The sequence below is a fragment of the Crocodylus siamensis genome, chromosome 4, assembly GCF_052110815.1.
Source record: "Crocodylus siamensis isolate JL-2025a chromosome 4, ASM5211081v1, whole genome shotgun sequence".
NCBI classification, from domain to species: domain Eukaryota; kingdom Metazoa; phylum Chordata; order Crocodylia; family Crocodylidae; genus Crocodylus; species Crocodylus siamensis.
The window spans coordinates 205000528-205013444 of record NC_143398.1 but is presented as its reverse complement, the minus strand read 5'-3'; the positions used below and the strand labels follow the sequence as shown (position 1 = coordinate 205013444).

Genomic DNA, 12917 nt, shown 5'->3' with positions numbered 1-12917 from the left:
TAAAGAGCTCTCTGCAGGTTGGCAAGAGTTGCAGCCTGCAAGGGGCTGAGCAGAGGGTGCGAGGAGGGCAGTCAGGCTGTGGGCACTGTGTGCATATACATGCACATGGCTGCCAGAGAGCCTGGAGAGCAGTTCCTGCAGGTAAGTGCGGGGCATAGGGGGGAAAACTCATTGTGGCCATTGCAAGCTCCACACTGTCCTGTCGACATGTCCCCTGCCTGCCCCAGAGCAGTGGAGAACAGGAACCCTGCACCACCACCCCTGCTATTCCAGGGCAGTGCTGCAGGGGGCTGCGGACCTGGGTCCCTGGCCCCATAGCCCTGATAGCTGGGGGTCCGCTCCAGCAGGGCTGGAGAGGGGAGAGGGCAGGGGGCTGTGGGTGAGGGGCAAGGGGCACCAGCAGGGCCAGGGGGACTGGGTGGGGAGTGAAGGGCCTGAACCTGTGTCCTGGTAAACTATAAGGAGGCAGGGGGAGCTCTGATTTTCCATGATAAAAAAAATCCTAATTCAAATACCAAAAGTTATAGGTACACTACTTGGAATTAATTTTACTATTGTGATTGATAGAGGTGCACCGATACATTGGTCAGATATCAGATTGGCACCAATATAAAGAAAATTGACTGTATCATAAATTGGCCTGATGTGTCTAATAAATGGCTTGTGCATACATGCAACTGCAGCACAGTACATAAGTGGCGAGGAGCGCAGCCCGGCAGCATGGAGAAGTATATACAGCTGGTAAGTCCATTATGGTGGAAGTGAAGTGGGGAGGGAATGGGTGTGGAGGGGGGTAGATCAAGGCCCCCACAGTGAGGGATGGAATTAAGGTGGGGGCTGGGGTAGGCACTGCCCAGCTGGGGCGGGATGCATGGAGCTGCAGCTCATTTGGGGGCATGGGAAGGGGGGGGCAGCTCCTGATGCTGTGTGCATCTCAGGAGGGCATGGGGGGGCATGCGCCCTGGATCTGGGCAGGGTGAGCCTGGGGTTGCACTGGGCTCTTCTTCAAAAGGGCTGGGCTGGGGTGCACTCAGGGCAGGGTGGGTGGCAGCACTGGGAGGGGGGTTGGGGTGCTATGGCTAATTTTGGGGTGGCTGCAGCCCCTCCCCTCCCAGCACTGCTGCCAACTGCCCCAAGCACAGCCCAGCCCAGCCCCTGTTGGGAAGAGCCCGGCACAGCCCCACCCCACAGCGGCAGCCTGCCCTGCCCTGCCCCACACAGATCCAGGGGGCACATGTCCCCCATGCCCTTCCAGGGTGCACGCAGCATCAGGAGCCACCCTCCCCATCCCTGCACCCCTTGATGAACCGCAGCTCCCTCCAGTGCCCTGCCCTGGCTGAGCAGACCCTGCCCCAGCCCCACTCTCTCCCTCACCACAGGGGCCTTGATCTGCATCCCTGCCCATACCCTTTCCCTTCCCCCTCCCCTTCTACCACAGCAGACTTACCAGCTGGACACTGCTCTTCAAGATGCTGGGCTGCATATCGTGTATGTATTGGCTGATATGCCTCCTTAAAAATCGGCCATCGGTATTGGCCCCAAAATCTCTATCAGTGCATCTCTAGTGACTGAGGCCCTGGTAGGTACCAATATAATTGAATATTGTGTTCAGTTGATACCCGTATATATACTGGCATTGCATTTGAATCACGGATTTTGGGGATTTTATCAGAATTTGCGATTTTTTTAAAATTTATTTATCAGGGAAGACTAGGATCCCTGGTAATACGTATCTGGCTAAGTATTTCCATACTGAAGGCCAGAGAGAGCCAGTCTTTTTGGCAGGCATGCCGCAAATTAAGTCTCATGAGCTCTCTGAGTACCACTCTAATCCCCTTGTGCCCAAACTGCTACTCTGCTTTCTATTCCCTGCCCACTTTGCTGCTGTGCTGCCTGCCTTCTCCCTGATCTGCTACATGCCTCTCACATGGGCTGCCTGTAACCTTTGTGGCACACATTCCACAGGTTAGCCACCTCTGCTGTAGGTCAGTGTTTCTCTGGCATGGTAAAAATAGCCATATTTGTGGTGTAAAATACTAAGAGATGGCCTTAGGTTCAAAAGATATTATTTATTTTAGAAGAGCGGGAATTTGCAGAGCCCCCAAAAGCTTTTCAAAGTAATGTTATTTGGAGCACAAGAAGGTAAAATACACCACATGTCATTTGGAATGAGCATTTTAATTCTAAATAAAAAATCAAACAAGCTGTAAAGAGCTATTTGGTAATCTTCTTTGAACCTCTAAGTCAGAGTGTAATAAGAAGACTTATGCTGTAATTGACTTAGATTAATAATATTACAGATTTTAAAATCTTGTAAGCCAAAATGTAATTCTAATTATAGTAGTTTAAAGCCTTAAATATTATATTTCTGAAACCATTTTTCTTCAATTAAGAAAGTACCATATTTATTTCATAGACTTGCTTGAAAATGTCTTGTCTTACAAGAGATTTAATGTTTTGTTTAGGTTCACAATCTCTTGCCTCCTGCATATTTTAAAGGAAGGGAGTGGAAGTAATGGGACCTATTTCTGAGTGAGTTTGAGTTTTGGCTATGGAGTCAGGAAATGGGGAAAAATTGTAAAAATAAACATATGTGCATAACTTTTGCACTGATAAAATGTACCACCAATGCCTTTACCCACACTTGCCTAGTTAAGGATGCTGCCAGACTGCTATTGTAAGGCTTATGTTGAGAGCTACGTCTCTTGCCTCATTTAAACTAAAAATGTATCATGGCTGTTTTTAAAAAGAGAAATGTATAATAGATGTTTGCATACAGTTAGGAGAGAAAGATGACAAATACCATATTTATTTAAATGTAAGACAAGTCTGCCACTCCCCTGCCCCCCTTCAACTTGGGGCTGGGGGGGGTTAGATTTGTTTCTGAATGACACTTGTTCCTAACAAAATGATGGTATTTTTCAGAGTGATCAGAGGCTATGTTCTAGCCATGTTGTGGTTGATTTCACAGCTAATCATCTATGAGAAGATGATCAGGATAGGTTAATATTTTAGTTTGGACAGGGCACAGTTCCAGGAAAGATTGATTTGTATAGCAGCATTGACTGAATTTATTTTCAGTGAGATTACCCTGAGTAAAATACAGAATAACCTCATAAATCTGGCATGCTCGGGACCTAGGACCTGCCAGAAATGTGAAAATACTGGTTTGTTGACCGGCCAGAGTGGCGGCCGGTCGTGGAACAGTTTGAGGGGGCAAGTAGTAGAAGCCATCATGTGCAAGCTTCCCCCTCCTTGTTCCAGGGAGGAGTAGCAGCCACATGCGGAGCGGCAGCACAGGGTGGTGGATGGCAGCAACAGCTGCCATGTGCAAGCTTCCCCCTCTGCATCTGGGGGAGTAGAGGGGACAGCTTAAAAAGTGCTGGATTTTTGAGAATTCTAGAATTTTTGATATCTGGTTTATGAGGGTATACTGTATAGAGAAAAGAGAAGGAAACCAAGAACAGATGTACAGAAGGCTGGAGAGGTGATGTGAGCGATCCTCTGAAGGAATTATTAGAGGGAGAGTTGCACACTAGATTTATTTCATTTAGGGGATAAATTTGAAGAACTGGTTTAGATTGAGGTGACAATAGATGTGTTGTTTTTTTTAGAACAAGCTGATAAACTGAACAGTGGGAAGTCGCAACAAATTGTGCTCACCCAAGAGTTTGTAAGGAATTGAAATATGGAATTGGAGAGCTATTAGCAATAGTATGTAATGTATTGTTAAAATCAGCCTTGGAGCCAGAGAGCTGGAAGTTTTGCAGTGTCACTCCAATCTTTAAAAAGACATCCAGAACTGCTCTGGAAACTACAAGCTGATTAAATCTAGTTTCTGTTCCTGAAAAACTGGTAGAATTTATAATAAAAAATATAGATCTTATAGTAATATAGCAAAGCAAAAAAACTGAGCTTCACCTAACAAAGGAAGGTAAAAACAAGAAGAGGTTCTATAAATAGGTTAGTCATAAAAGAAAGAACAAGGCAGCTGTGGGTCCGCACTGTTCAGATAGCTAGGGTGAACTCTTAATTGGAGATGCAAAGATGATGGAGCTGTTCAACAGTTACTTTGCCTCAGTCTTCACAAAAAAATTAAGTTGCAACCAGGCACCTAATAAGGATTATGCAGATAAAGGAGACAAGCTGAGGGATGAGATAACAGTAGAAACGGAGGGGTTTTAATTGGTCTGAATTAATTCTAGTCAGTAGGGCCTGATGAACTTCCCAGGGTACTGAAGGAACTGGCAGAGGAGAGCTCAGAGCCCTTGGCAGTAATACTTACGAAGTTGGCAGACAGGTGAAGTACCAGAGGGCTAGAGGAGTGCCAACAGAGTACCCTTCTTTAAAAAAGGCAAAAATAAGGACCTGGGCAAATACAGATGGGTTAGCCTCACCTCTGTACCCAGAAAGTTACTGGAGCATATCATAAGGAAGTCCATTAGCTAGCATTTAGAGGAGGAAAAGCTGATCATGAACAGCCAGTAGCAGCCTGTGGTTAGATGGCAGGAATGGCTCTCCATCTCTTGTCATTTTATAACTACTCCTCAATGAAAATAACTCTTGAATTAATGCCCTTATGAATATATAATATGCATAAATGATTGTGTAAACCAAACTGTTCTTTCTTTAACTGTGTTATATACTGCTTATAAGATTGTTATTATGAAGAGATGCTCAATGATGCTGTCTTATATTTATTGGTGTTTTTCTTATTCATATGTAGAATGGAATTCTCATGCTATGAGAGAGGTGGGTGTGCATCAGGTGTGGCATCTTAAATGCGTGCATTTTTTGTGGAAAAACTACTCACTACTTAGAATCTTGCTAATTTTCCTTTTCAGTTCGTTTTCCTGAGGACCTGGAGGATGATAACACAGCATTTAATCCAGAGTACAGTCATCAGGTGTTTGGAGATGAGTAAGTTATGTAATAATAAGTAGTCAGGAAAAGATCACTTGTTACAGTTTCTTGGAAAATAGGAAATGTTTTGTATATTATTTGTTTTAAAGAGTAAACTGTCTCATAGACATTAGGGGCTGGAAGGGACCTCATGAGATCCAGTCCAGCCCCCCCCGTCATAGGCAGGAAGTCAGTTGGGATCAAATGACTCCAGCAAGAAAAATATCCACCTGTTTTTTGAAAGAAAAAACAGGTTTTTTGCCTAGTTCTTTTAATGAACACAGAACAAGAGAGCCACTTCACTGTTCAGTTTATACAATTTTATCTTATAGTTTGAACCTTGTACTAGTTCTCAGTTAGATTATTGAAGAATTAGTCTTATTTTGGCAGTTCTGTACATGGAACAATTATAAAACTAATATTTAAGTATTAGATTAATACAAATATCTAGCAATTGTATGCAGTTATTTTTTCTTTTTGTACTACTATATCCAGATTTTGGTGACTCAGTAGTTACATCTGTACAGTAATCTTTAGTCTAAATTTACCTCACTCCTTTTAATTTTTTTTCTATTGCGTATGTAGCATAATAACCAGGGATCCGGGTTTTCCATTACCCACAGAAAAATAGAAAAAAAACAGTTTCCCTTTTACTAGAGAAATTGCGAATTTTTCATTTTAACCAAGAAATGTGCTGAATTTGCTCTTTTGCAAAGAGCTCTCTGGGCTGGCAGAGTTCCAGCCTGCAAGGGGCGCCATTTACAGATATATGCACACAGCTGCAAGGCAGCCTGGAGAGCAGCTCTCACAGGTAAGCTGGGAGGACGGAGGGAATAGGGCCCCCATAGGGAGGGAATTGGACTGGGGCTGCTGCCCAGCCAGGCCGTATGTGGGACTTCAGACCCAGGGCTGCAGTGTGCAGCTGCAGCACCCCAGCGGGGAGCAAGGTGGGTCCACAGGCAGCTCATCCGGGGGGTGGAGCAGTTCCCCACCACTGCGTGCATTGCCAGGGTACAAAGGGGTACATGCCCCCCAGATCTGTGTGCAGTGCGGGGGGCAGATGTGGGCTGCAGGCTCGGGCTGCCTGCCCTGTTGCTGTCCCCCTGGGGCCTCCACAGCAGGGCAGAGCAGGACTGAGTGGGGAAGGTTGATGCTGCTGCTATAAGCTCTGTGCTGCCCCAGTGATGCGCCCCCTGGCCGCCCCAAACCATTGAGGGGCACAACCCCGCACCACCATCCCTGCTGCTCCAGGGTTAGTAATGGGTATGTTGCCAGGGCATTGCAGGGCTCATAGCAGATTCAACAAGCTTCTCTGCCTGGCCCCGCTCTGTGCTGCCACACCTGCTGGGTTGCAGAGGCCCTGAGGGAGGGCAGCAGGGTGGGGAGCCCAAGCCTGCAGCGGGCAGCCTGCACCCACCCTCTCACCCTCCCACTGGCTCTGCTCTGGCCATGCTGCCTGTGGGAGAGGGAGAGGGGGAGCGGGAGCTGGGCTCTGCTTAGGCTGCAACAGGTGCTGCCTTCCATGGGCGGCAACCAGGGCTCGGGCACTGCTGTGGGGGGTAGGGGGCTGTGGACCTGGGTCCCTGGCCCCATAGCCCTGGCAGCTGGGGGCCGATTCCATCAGGGCTGTGGGTGGGGGGCGAGGGTCACCAGTGGGGCTGCTGGGGTCTATGGGGGGGAGTGAGGGCCACCAGCAGGGACCAGCAGGCTGTTGGTGGGGAGCGAGGGGCACCAGCGGGGTCTGGGTGGGGAGTGAGTGACCTGGACCTGCACCCTGGTGAGTGAAGGGGGCAGAGGGAGCTCTGATTTTCCATCATAAACCCAAAACTAAGAACCAAAATTTATAGGTACTTAGAATTAATTTTACTATAGTGATTGAGGCATTGGTAGGCTTCCTATAACAATACAATGTTGTGTTCAGTTGAGATTTTATATAGTAGCATTTCATTTTAATAATGGATTTCAGGGTTTTTATCAGAGAATTTGCAATTTTTTTTATCAAAGAAAACCAGTATCCCTGTTAATAGCCCAAAAATACAGCTTTTCAAATGCGTAAATTTATACCTAGGCAGAATATAGAAACCAAAGGTTTCTGTGTTTTATCTTCTTTTATATACATTGTGGATGACAACTTGACCCCATTAAAATCCATGGAGCTAAATTTCATCCAGTACCTGTAAAATAGTGATAACCAGTCTATCTTTAATCCCTAAAATTATATTTTGATGAATAACCCTTTACGACAATGTGATGTACTAGGTAAAGTAGCGAGGCTTTTTCTTCCACTTTTGAGGATTCTTTGGAAAAAGTATTCTTTACAATAACAGTCTACATACATTAACTGTAGTAAAACTAGCGACACTTCTAGTGCTAACCATTTAATTTTTTAATGATATGCCAATTTTGTAGTCTGTCTGGTTTAAATAATCTTTTGCATTGATAGTTCCCAAATTTAGTTTTGAGGCAGCAGCCAACTCATTGAGGGACAAAATAAATGTTTTTTGGAAAAAGAATTGATAAAGAAGTAAACTAGTAGCAGTTGTACTTGTATAAACAGAAGTATTTTCTGCAATTATGTTACATTTCAGTGTGCATGAGTAGAAACTCCTGTAAATCTTCCACCAACATGAGTTCCCAAAAATTGTTAACTTTTTGTTTTACCTCTCTGTTTCGTGTTACCCTATTCCTGCCTCTCAACTGCTTTTGATGAAATGCTGTTCAGTGCAGTGGGAGCCAACTCTTTTAGCAGGCATGCCACAGATTAGCCCTGAACACCACTCTGATCCTCTTCCCTTGTCTGATTTGTTTCTCTGAGTTCTACTTCTTGCTCCATGGTTCCCACTCGGTCTGCTCCTCTCCTTTATACTGCCTTGTACTCCCTCTCCCATCTAATACTCTGCTTCCTGCCGTATCTGCTGCTGTGATATTTGTCCCCTCCCTGATCTGCCCCAGGCAGAGACTGTCTATGCCAAAAGTTAGCAACCCCTGTTTCAGTGGCTGCTATAACAGTTACCTTTTTGTTTCTTTTTTTTTATTTTTTAATGTGCAAGTACAGTTCACAGGACTGTACTGAAAAAAACAAGAATGGCCAAATCCTGAAAATAAGGGCCTAAGTAAATGCAGTTTGTCTCACTGCTTGGTGTCAATGTTAAATGTGAATGGAATATACCATATGGCTGTTTCATGAAGAAATTGTACTATGTGTATTCACTGCCTTTTGAGTTTGGGAGACATGCACCTGCCCTTGTACTTCTTATGAGATATCGTGTCATATTTGTTTATGAGAAGTTTCACAGATGAGTGAAATTGTTAGTTATATTAATATGGAGAAGTGAATGAATGTTGCGTATTGATCATAAGGAGTGGTCTATATTATACAGCCCAATGATTTTCTGTTTTAGACTGAGACACTTGTTTTCTTTTCCCTAGAAGAGGGCTTGGTTCACTTCACTGGGAAAGTGGACGTGAATTTCAGTGCTTAATGCTAAGTGAAAGCTCTAATCTGAATGTTTCATTGTTATGCTAGTCTAGGATTCCTAATCGTTCCATTTCTTTTTTTTATCTCCTTCAGTGAAGTTGCCTTTGGTTACCAGGGTTTGAAGATCCTTTTGTACTACATAGCTGGTAACCTGTCAACGCTCTTCCGCATCAAGTACACATCTAAGGTTAATGAAAAGTTTGACTGTGTGGAGGTAAAGTTGGAGTTAAATGAACACTTTTAAAATATCTTGGGATTAGTTAATTCTTTAAGACAACCAAGGATCTTAGTTTAATGGTTCACATTTGCATTGATAGTTTTATTGTTGCTAAATTTAAAAAGGCTCTAACTCTATGGAGATTGTTTATTGATAATCTTTTGAGTCAAATTTTATATAAATTATTCCCAGGCATTTTAATATTGAAGCCAATGCTTAGAAAACAAAGCAAATGTGACTGCACAAAAGATGTTGTAGTAATGGTGACAGTTTTCAATTTTAATTCTTTTATATTTGGACACAAGTACCTGACCCATATCCCTTTTAAATAGAAGATGCACAGATCAACTGATAAACAATTTCATTTTGGAAATAATTTATCCTGATTTCCTGCTCCAGTATCATTTGCACCCTGCATCTTGTTTAAAGAGATATTAATCTGTATTAATATTTTCTGCATACATTTCCTGTGCTTACACAGCTCTTAGAAGGAAAAGATAACTTTCCCATCTGACTTATATTTTAAATTTAGCAAACTCAGTTTTCCACCCTGCATAACATTGATATTAATGGCTCCATTAGAATTCTGAGGTTTGATGCCTTTTTTGAGAGCTAACCTCGGATTTTTTTTGGTTCACTGTAGAATCTAGTGTGAAACTTACAAAGAAATTGGTCAGATTGAGACTGAAATGGCAGAGCTTTTGATAGAGGTGCAGCGATACATTGGTCCAATATCAGATCAGCACTGAAAATTGTATGGGAAATCGGCCTGATATGACCAATAAATGGCCCGTGCATGTGCGCAGCAGCAGCACAGCACTTAAGTGGTAAGGAGCACAGCCCCACAGCTTGGAGAGCTGCATGCAGCTAGTAAGTCTGGTGTGGTGGACAGGAAGGGGGAAAGGTAGGGGCATGGGGGGGCAGGTCAGGGCACCACAGTGGGGGAGGGGCTGGGATTCGGGCAGGGGCTGGGGCAAGTGCTGCTCACCTGGGAGGGGATGGGTGAAGGACAGAGCCATGGCTCCTCCAGAGTTGTGGGGGTGGGACTCCTGCCACCGCTGCACACCGCTCATCTGGCAGCTCCTGCCACTCCTGTGAGAGGGAATGGGGGAGGTATGTGCTCCTGGATCTGCGTAGGGCTCTTCCCAGCAGGGCCTGGGCAGGGTGGCGGCATTGGGAGCCAGGGTTGTGAGGGCTACGGCAAATTTTGACGTGGGAAGAGCTCGTTGCAGCCTGCAGTGGCAGCCACCCTGCCCCATGCAGATCCGAGGGGCAAATGCCCCCTCCATATGCCCTCCCAGGGTATGTGCAGTGACAGGAGCTGCCTCCCCCTTCCCTGCATCCAGCTTTGCCCCAGCTGGGCAGCGCCTGCCTCAGCCCACTCCCTCCCGGTAGGGGCCTCAATCTGCTCCCTCCCACACCATGCCCCTTCCTTTCCCACTTCCCTCCCACCGCAACAGACTTACCAGCTGGACACTGCTCTTATGCCTCCTTTAAAAATGGCTATCAGTATCAACCCCAAAAATCTCTATCACCCCTAGCTTTTGATAGTAGTGGTTTTCTTTAGTTGGCTGAAGTATACCACAGTATACTAACAGGTAACTTAATCATGGATACTCCCCCTCTGTGCGGCACTAGTCAGGCTGCAGCTGGAGTACTGCATCCAGTTCTGGGCGCTGTACTTCAAGAGGGATGTGGACAACATGGAGAGGGTCCAGAGGAGGGCCGCTTGCATGATCGGGGGCAGCAGGGCAGGCCTTAGGAGGAGAGGATACGGGACCTGAACCCGTTCAGCCTCCACGAGAGAAAGCTAAGAGGGGATCTTGTGGCCTGTTACAAAGTAGTCAGAGGGGACCAGCAGGCATTGGGGGAGTCCCTGTTTCTCCGACCACTACCAGGAGTGACTAGAAATAATGGTCACGTGCTGGCAGAGGGTAGATTCAGACTAGATATCAGGAGGCGGTACTTCATGTCAGGGCGGCTAGGATCTGGAATCAACTTTCAAGCGAAGTGGTGCTGGCTCCTACCCTGGGGGTCTTTCAGACAAGGCTGAACAATCACCTTGCTGGGGGCGCTTGACCTCACTACTCTTTCCTGCCATGGCAGGAGGTTGGACTTGATGATCTGCTCAGGTCCCTTCCGACCCTACTAACTATGAAACTGTGTTTTTAGAATTAGATGAAAAACACTTGAATAAGAGCCAGCTTGGTTATTTAGAAAAAGACTTAGCTTTCCTGATGGCCTCTGCATTAAGAAAATTTACTGTCATGTGAGCTATTACTTAGTTGTGCGGAAAAAATAAATGAGTTAATTTCTTTCCAAAAACCTATCGATTTGTTATTGATGAATCTTCGTAATACTGTATAGAGTAAAAACAGCTATGCATTTGCACTGACAATCCAGCCTGAAAACAAGGTTTACCATTTAGCAACATTTTTACTAATGCATGGCCTGTCCTTTTATGGTGTCAAGCTGTATTTAAAGTTCCCTATTTAGAAGTGATCAAAGATCATTTGAATATCTTCAAGAAAAGGCACTTTCCATTATTCTAAAGAAAAACCATTAACAGATAATTTTCATGGTCAATCATTGAGCCGAAAAGCCTATATCTAATGCTAGTGAGACTAGGGCAACATATTAAGGGATGTAAAGGTTGTGCTTCACAATCTCATCAGACTCTTAGAACTGAAAAGAGATGAGAAATGCTTGTGTCAAAATTAGCATTACCTAGAGAACAGAAACATATGGAGATCTAGTCCTTCACTTTAAAATGTAATTTCAGAAGAGTGGCAGAATGCAAAAATATTCCAACACTTCAACAACCTTCTGTCTTCATCCTAACTGACATACAAACAAAAAGCTTCTTTCCATGTCTCCAGGGTCAGATAATTTGTTTATGCTTATTCCTTTTAGTATCTGATGATTTGCTCTAACTTTCTTACTTGAAAACCTCAACTTGGTTTTATCTACTGTTTTCTTCTGGCTGCAAGTTGACTAATTGTCTGAAGGAATTGCTCTTATGTTGCTACCAGGCCATCATTTAGTATGAAGGTGCCCTCCTTCCTACTCTTATGCTCCTAGTCTTGTCTAAACTAGAGAAATGTGTCACAATGGCCCTGTGGTCATCTTGTCACTGTTAATACGTTAACACAAATATTTTTAGTAGAAAATAATTCTTTTCTATTGTCTCTGGCACTCTTGTTTCCTTGAATATCATTTTTCATTTTTTTAAAGCACTGCTAGCTTTTATGGTTGTGAAGAAAACTTCCAAAAATACGAACAGTGCGTAACCAGCATAGCAATTATCTGCTTGACTTTGCAAAAATACTGGCCTCATACAAATATTCAGTTTCTCCTGGGAGAGTCACTGCTTTCCCAAGAGAAACCAAAAGTATCACAGGCTTTTTCTCCCAAGAGAAAAACAATCTGGGAACAACCAGGGTTAAATCACACCCAGGAGAGTGAATGTTCATGCATAGTACATAATGTTTCTGAATAAGTTTTTCTAACAAGAAAACTAAATTGGGAGAATTCTCCCCAATTTTGAATGTGTTTATGTAGTCACTGACACAGTAGCTATTATCATAACAGGATATCAGTTTACATGCCCAATGATGACCTTTAAATTTGCCAAAATTAAAATTTAATTTTACTGCTTAATAAGCACATTAAAAATGATATATTAAGATCTGTGCAATTTACTGTGTGCGGTGGTTAATATTTTTTATCCTAGGAATGGATGGTTACTTGGATAGAACTGCCACTTCCATCTTCAGTCTGCTCCATGTAGCAAGATGGTCAGACAAACATGACCAATGAGGTTCAGTTTTGCAAAATCCAGCAAGTTACCAATATCCCATTATTCCTTTTCCAAAACCCAAGCCCCCCCTCAAACATGGTTTTTATCTGTTTTGCCAGTAGGTGCAGAGCTAAGCTACCCTCCTCCCTTGTTACAGTGGCTGCCTGCTATGGCCTCTTTTAGAGTCTGTTGACAGATTCAGGAAATGTCACTGCATTAACTTCTTTAAATTTGTTAAAACCACATGACTTTAAAACCTTTTTCACAATCACAAGGCTAAACACATAATTAAGCCAAAAAATGGGGTTCTGGTATTCCTGGACTTTGGGAGCCAGGACCCTGTATCAGGGGTTGGCAGTTTTTTAGCAGCAGTGGGCTGAATTAACTCAGCTTGGTCCAAAACCAGGCTGACACTTGTAACATTGCACTACCACCCATTCATCCTGCATCCAGATTGTTGCTAACATCTTGGATTCATGGGCTGGGGAAAAAAAATCACTCAAACCAGGTTTCTAACCCCT

General features: G+C 44.2%; 1 protein-coding gene and 1 long non-coding RNA gene across 2 annotated transcripts in view; both read left to right on the top strand.

Moving 5' to 3' along the window:
• HAT1 (histone acetyltransferase 1) overlaps nucleotides 1–12917 on the top strand; it is a 50707-nt gene that overhangs the window by 8227 nt on the left and 29563 nt on the right. The window contains exons 3-4 of the mRNA XM_090045485.1: nucleotides 4845–4920; nucleotides 8474–8594. Coding sequence (XP_089901611.1) covers nucleotides 4845–4920; nucleotides 8474–8594 — 197 coding nt within the window. The remainder of the gene's footprint in view (nucleotides 1–4844; nucleotides 4921–8473; nucleotides 8595–12917) is intronic.
• On the top strand, nucleotides 439–4838 carry LOC149867471 (uncharacterized). Its single transcript, XR_016442064.1, has 3 exons — nucleotides 439–741; nucleotides 1439–1579; nucleotides 2466–4838. It is a non-coding gene; the product is annotated as an uncharacterized LOC149867471 (long non-coding RNA).